The 6,930-nt window shown below is 46.5% G+C and overlaps 1 protein-coding gene and 1 pseudogene across 1 annotated transcript in view; one reads left to right on the top strand and one right to left on the bottom strand.

The window, feature by feature from the left end:
* LOC106890558 overlaps positions 1 to 441 on the bottom strand; it is a 3,301-nt pseudogene extending 2,860 nt beyond the window's left edge.
* MTF1 (metal-regulatory transcription factor 1) overlaps positions 4 to 6,930 on the top strand; it is an 18,141-nt gene continuing 11,214 nt past the window's right edge. The window contains exons 1-6 of the mRNA XM_014946563.1: positions 4 to 88; positions 390 to 853; positions 3,676 to 3,914; positions 4,621 to 4,752; positions 5,607 to 5,680; positions 6,157 to 6,290. Coding sequence (XP_014802049.1) covers positions 440 to 853; positions 3,676 to 3,914; positions 4,621 to 4,752; positions 5,607 to 5,680; positions 6,157 to 6,290 — 993 coding nt within the window. The 5' untranslated portion in view covers positions 4 to 88; positions 390 to 439. The remainder of the gene's footprint in view (positions 89 to 389; positions 854 to 3,675; positions 3,915 to 4,620; positions 4,753 to 5,606; positions 5,681 to 6,156; positions 6,291 to 6,930) is intronic.

Below are 6,930 nucleotides of genomic sequence, written 5' to 3'. Positions count from 1 at the left end.
CGTGCGCGGCCGGAAGCGGAAGTGAGTGTGCTGGTAATCATGGTGCCGCCGGGGCGGGGAAGGAGGTGCCTCCGCTGCCGGGAGCTCGGTGAGGGGCAGGGCCGGCGGGGGAGGGGGAACGGCGGGGCGGGCGGCGCGGCCTCGCGCAGGCCGTGGGGGTGGCCCTCTGCGGGCCCGGGCCTGGCGGGAGTAGCGCCGCGCTAGGGGAGGGGACACCTTCCCCCGGCCCGCGGGGCGGGGGCCGCGGCGCAGGCCCCGGTGTCTCCACCGCCGTCCGCCCTGGGGCTAGCGGACGGCTGGGGACTGCTCGGTGTCCCCTGAGCGGAGCGGGGCTCGGCCCGGGTGGGGCTGAGCCGCCTGACCCGGCTCCGCCCGTCCTTGTGTTCCAGATGAGTCGTTCCGGGCCGGGAGCGCGGTGTGGCAGTGAGAGGCGGTGACCATGGGGGAGAACAGTCCCGACGGCAGCGCTATCTATTATGAAACGGAAGAAGACGATTTAACTCAAGATGGCAATATGATGAGGTTTGCTGAGAAAAACGGCCTGGTGTCTTCATCGTCTGGGACGGTGTACGACAGGACAACTGTTCTGATAGAGCAGGACCACAGCGTGTTGGAAGATGATGAGGACGAAGGACAATGTGGTGATCACTTGCCTTTTTTACCGGAGGGTCACGAAGAAGGATTTCATTTAATAGCAGATCATGAAGGAATGTCCCAGGGTTATGTGCAACATATTATTTCTCCAGATCAGATTCACCTAACGATAAATCCTGGTTCAACTCCTATGCCAAGAAACATCGAAGGAGCAACACTCACTTTGCAGTCTGAATGCCCAGAAACTAAGCTTAAAGAAGTAAGTAGCTAAATATGATTCTGAATCTTATGCTTATTGTGAGAGCTTTTTTCTTAGTGACATTAGATGCTTTGAAAATGTGTTTTTCTAAAGCTGTTTGGGAGGTAGACAGAAGTTTCTCTTGTTTTTAAAGGTTGTTGTGTGGCAGAGTGAGTTGTGCTCCCATAAATCTGCTGTTGCTCTTATCGATAGCTGTGCTTTGTGCTGATAACAGGCTCTTTCCTGCAGTCACTTAACGGGTCAGCAGCAAAGCAAAGCTGCCCGTGTCATGGGATTTCACTTTCTTGTGCAGCAGCCAGGAAGTGCTTTCTGACACGCGGTGCCACACTGGGTAGCAGGAGAACATGGCACTGAAAAAGCATTTGCGGTGGTTTAGTATGGGTTTTTTAGTGGTGCTTTATTTTTCTTTTGGTTGGGCAATTATTTCTTGAGTTACAGCACACGCTCGTTGTTGTTGTGCTGTGGTTAACCACGGTGTGGAGAAAAGAGCCTCCAAGTTGCAGGTTAAATTCCAGGCTGTTGCAGCAGCTGAAGTGTGAAACTTGAGATGTGAAAAATTACTTCCGGTTTTATTATGGCACCTACGAGGAAATGATGAGAAGAAAATAAGGGAAGCTTAAAACTACTATCTGTTGTATTTTGAAAGCTTGAGTCAGCTTACGTATTTAAAATGGTTGATTGCTTTTAATTCTGTTTCCCTAATGAATTCTGCCTGCATGACAGATGAGGGCTTGTACCAACTGACTCGGGATTCTTGCTGTTTAGGTGTAAAAGCAATGTAAAATTGATTGAAATACCAACACAGGGACAACTTTGTGTTCCTTTTTTTAGCCCATCTGAGTTAAATAAGGGATGATCTATGCAAGCATCTGTGCTGGTGGTGGTGGTGGTATCAACTACTTGTGTAACCGGTACTCAGCGTAAGAGAGAATTGCAGAAATGAGCCCTGGCTGAGATAGGAAGCTGGGTTTGAACGCTCTGAATAATTCAAATTAGCAGGGAACCTTCGTTATTGCTGGCACAGCAGTGAGGAAACGGGGCTGTCAGAGGTCGGCTCCGCGATTGTGAAACTTCTGGCCTGAGATTTGTTGAATAAGCCCATTTAAGCCTTGGGAACTCCTTTTGCTCGGTTATTATTCAAATTAGCAGCTACTGTATCCTCCCCTCTTAGCTGCTAAAATAGTTAATTTTTTATGGCAGTCGTATCAGTACTTTCTTTTCTTCTTGTAGGCTAATAAGCTGCAATCTGTAGTGTCAGAACAGCGTGTACTAGCGGAACAGATGTTGATGACTGCACATGCAATTAAACTGATTTTATTTCTCCACCACTCCTGTTTAAAAAAAGTCGTGTAAGACCTGGAATTTCCTAGTGAAATCCTTTATCTGAAATCCTTTATTTTCCATCTTTTGAACCGTTTTTTGAGGGAGGGGGGCTATTACACTATAATTTGAGTGCAGTGGAAATAAGCTCTCCTTGGGAGAGGCACACAGTGTCCTTTGACGTGCAGCCCCAGCCCTTCTCTTCGAGGTACCGTGTTTCTGAGCCATCTGGGGGTTTTCCTCCCCCTCCCATGTCTCTGTTTTGTTGTTACTTGAGCGTGGTGTTCCAGGGAGCCATTTACAGAACTCACCAGTGGTTTTATTGAAGGCCCATTGCTTCTTTCATTTATGTGATACTACACAAAGCATTAATCAAATCAGTTATTTTATGGAAGGATTAAAATAGACTCGTTTCTTAATTAGGCACACCAAAACTGATGCATTTTTGATGTTATTTCTATTTAACATGTCTGTTAAATGTCATTTAACAAACATTAACATGACAGACATGCTCCTCCCTGTTATTCTGGGAGGAACATCCCAGGAATATTCTGGGAGGACTTCAAATAAAGTGATTTTATACTTAGCTGACGAGAGATCAAGGCTTCCCATGTTATTCTGTTCTTGGCTTTCAAGCTGTGCTGGTAAAGAACCATGATTATCAAATGTTCTTTTCTGATGGGTATATACAAAGAAAAAAAGAACAGTTGTTGAGTCATGAGATGGGTAGAAGCCTGTAGGTGTTACACACTGGTTACATAGGGGGTTCATCCAGTTCTCCTGGTATCAACCCCCAATTCAGTATCTGTTTTTTTGGAACACAGTCTGCAGTCTTTTTTTAAGCAATAGTACCAGCTCCTGAGATAGGTGCTTTGTGCCCTGGAAAAGAGGAAAATTGCTGGCTTATGCACTGCTGTATTATCTTTCTGGCTAGTTGTTAGGGTACTAAATCTGCAGGTTCCTGCTTCTCTGTTGTGAGTTTGTGTTGCCTTTCTAAACATAGCCAAATTGACAGCTTTTGGAATGCTCTTCTGCTTCTTGCTTGTCAACCATCAAGTCCTCTCTTGGGCTCTGTAGTCACTTGTAGGTGCTAAGGTTTCTCAACTGCAGCGCTCAAACGAAAGCCATCAGTCTGATAGTGAACGTTGAAGATGAGCTTATTCGAGCGTATCAGATGGCTTGTTCCTTCTACTTCACAGAAGAGAATGAGATGTAATTAAGCGTTATGACTTGCACACTGGAAGCTTCTACATGGTCTCCTCCTGCCTACAGAACTATTCTTCTGTAAGGTCAGCCTGCTTTCCAGTGTTTGCCACTCCTTCCTTGCATAGTGCAGCAGAAATACTAAGTTATCTGATAATTAAACAGCAATAATTTGTTTTTTTTCTTGCCTTTGGTGTCTAAATCTATTCTGTGGTTTCTGATGTTTAACTGCAGTTCTACCCTGTCTGGATTCCTGAAATACTTAAAAGTTATTAAGCATGCAGCATTTTGTCTCTTAGGTGAAGAGGTACCAGTGCACCTTTGAGGGCTGCCCACGCACCTACAGCACTGCCGGGAACCTGCGCACTCACCAAAAGACGCATCGTGGGGAATACACTTTTGTCTGCAATCAAGAGGGCTGTGGCAAGGCCTTCCTTACCTCCTACAGCCTCAAAATCCACGTTCGAGTGCACACTAAGGAAAAGCCGTTCGAATGTGATGTGCAGGGCTGTGAAAAGGCATTCAATACACTGTACAGGTGGGAAGGCTCTCATTGTTTCTCCTGTAGATGTGGCTGTTGCTGTTCTGCAAGTTGTGTGTGCTTTTTGTTTGTGTCTGAGTGCAACTGCTACGCCAGACTCTTTTCAGTGGTTCCCAGTGAGAGGACGAGGGGCAACGGGCACAAGTTGGAACAGAAGAGGTTCCACTCAAATATGAGGAGAAACTTCTTCACGGTGAGGGTGACAGAGCCCTGGAACAGGCTGCCCAGGGAGGGTGTGGAGTCCCCTTCTTTGGAGATTTTCAAGACCCGCCTGGATGCTCCTGAGTAACATGCTCTAGCTCTAGGCAATCCTGCTTCAGCAGGGGAGTTGGACTAGATGATCTCTATGGTCCCTTCCAACTCTGAAATTCAGTGAAATTCTCCCAGGTACAGATAGGAATATAACACCCCCAAAACGTGGAAGTGCTTTACCAAGAGTAGGATGACAGACCCTATCATGACACGCTTAGCTTACCTATATCAAAATAGTTTTGAAGGTGGTACACAAACACAAGGAATTCTTAGGTTTGCTTGAGAACTTCGGAAGTGCTATCAGTTACTTTCATAAGCTAATTACCTTCAATTCAGAATAAGTTAAGCCTTTGATCTTGTCCAGCACGTTGGAGTGAATGGCTTGCTTGCCTCAGGAAGGGGCCATCTCGTACTACAAGTCATAAGAGGGATTTTTTTCTATGCTTTTTAGGTTGAAAGCACATCAGAGGCTTCACACAGGGAAAACGTTTAACTGTGAATCAGAAGGCTGCAGTAAATACTTCACAACGCACAGCGACCTGAGGAAGCACATTCGGACACACACAGGAGAAAAGCCATTTCGGTGAGATGCTGGGTGGCAATTTTTACTTCTGTGGGACTTGTGTAATAGGTCACCTGTGTCAAAAGGCAGCTGTTACTGTCCTGAATGAAGAGCTGTTCTGGTGAGAAAAAAGGTGGTGGGTGTTCGAGCGTGTTTGTCCTAGAGCTCCCTTTTGTTGCCTGTAAAAGTGGGTGAAATGACTGTCTTCAAAGACAAGAATAGTCAAGCTCTGTTTTTTAAACGTAAATGTGTGCCACGATGAGCACAGTTTTGAAACCTACTGCGGCTTCTCTGCCGTGATGGAACGTTTGTTCTTTGAAGGAGCCCCCTCCCCAAAGGGGTGTAGTGTGTGAGGCTGTGGATGTGGGGTTTAGTTGGTGAGTGGTGGTTTTGGGTTTGTTGTTCTTGTGGTGGTTGTGGTGGTTTTTTTGTTTGTGTTTTGTTTGTTGGTTGTGTTGTTGTTGTTGTTGTTTTGTGGTTGGACTCGATGATCTCGGAGGTCCCTTCCAACCACTAAGATTCTGTGATTCTGTGAAATGCTGACTTCATGTTTGAATTGAAAGGATATGGGATAGGGGAGGGGTATCCTGAGGGATACCATGTAGGGGAGGACTCTGTAGAGTAGTGTAGATGGTTGGACTTGATGATCCCAAGGGTCTCTTCCAACCTGAATGATTCTATGACTCTATGAAAGTCCTGTTGAGAGCCCTGTGTCTGCAGCTCACGCAGCGGCTGTGGGGAGGGACCCAGTGACTGACACAGGTCAGCACTGGGCCAGCTTTTCAGAGTCCTGTGGCTGTTGCACAGTGTGACCTAAGGTTGTGACTAGTGCCTCGAGGAGGCCTGGTGCTAACTCTTGTGTGATCCTCACTCAGGTGTGAGCATGACGGCTGTGGAAAGGCGTTTGCTGCAAGCCACCACCTTAAAACACATGTTAGGACACATACTGGTAAGTCCCGAGGGCTTAGTTTTATTTTACTTGAATTTTTTCAGTTTCTGCTAACTCTCAGAATCCTAATATGCATTTATACTTATAAATAGATGTAATATGTGGGTGACACCAGGCTGAGTGGTGTAGTTGATGTGCTGGGCTGGGGGCGTGTGTCCATGCGAACCTTGTGATGTTTGACAAGGCCAAGTGCAAACCCCTGTACCTGGGTCAGGGCAATCCCCAAAATTCCATTTATGCCTGACAGGTCTTGAATTTCATGAGCATGTTTCATAAATGTATCGGTAACGATGCATAAAAATTAAATGTTGTGTTCTTGTGTCAGTTCATGTGGTAAAATAGAAGCTTTTGTCTGCAAGACTCCCAAGAATGGTTAATGCGTGAAGGGGCATTAAACAGTCGTGTTAATGTGAAATATTATCCTTCTCCTCTGGGCTTTAAAAATAGGTGTTATATGTGTTTTTTGCTGTCTGTAGGGGAGAAACCCTTCTTCTGTCCCAGTAACGGCTGTGAGAAGACTTTCAGTACTCAGTATAGTCTCAAGAGTCACATGAAAGGTCATGAGAAAGGCCATTCCTATAATGCACTTCCCAATAACAACGTGTCTGAGGTGAGTAGTGCTTCTTCCTGGCGCTTCTGTCTGAGGTGGACGTGAAACCATGCTTTGGGGAAGAAATTCCTTGTCTGCTGCCTGTTCTAAAGGTATAATGTTTAAGGCTGGGACTTTTGAAGGGAATTGTAGTTCTGGGCTCCCCAGTTCAAGAGGGACAGGGAACTACTAGAAAGAGTCCAGCGAAGGGCAACAAAGATGATTCAAGGACTGGAGCATCTCCCTGATGAGGAGAGACTGAGAGAGCTGGGACTCTTTAGTCTGGAGAAGAGAAGGCTGAGGGGAGACCTTATTAATGCTGACAAGTATCTCAAGGGAGGGTTGAAGGAGGAGGGAGCCAGACTCTTTTCAGTGGTTCCCAGTGACAGGACGAGGGGCAACGGGCACAAGCTGGAACATAAAGGGATCCATTTGAATATGAGGAGAAACTTCTTCACGGTGAGGGTGACGGAGCCCTGGAACAGGCTGCCCAGGGAGGGTGTGGAGTCCCCTTCTTTGGAGATTTTCAAAACCCGCCTGGATGCTCCTGAGTAACATGCTCTAGCTCTAGGCAATCCTGCTTCAGCAGGGGAGTTGGACTAGATGATCTCTATGGTCCCTTCCAACTCTAGAAATTCAGTGAAATTCAGTGAAATTCAGT

This window comes from Calidris pugnax, unplaced genomic scaffold, assembly GCF_001431845.1.
Source record: "Calidris pugnax isolate Ruff unplaced genomic scaffold, ASM143184v1 scaffold113, whole genome shotgun sequence".
Lineage (NCBI taxonomy): Eukaryota > Metazoa > Chordata > Aves > Charadriiformes > Scolopacidae > Calidris > Calidris pugnax.
Note: the sequence above shows the minus strand (reverse complement) of the source record. Positions and strands in the feature narration are given on the sequence as shown.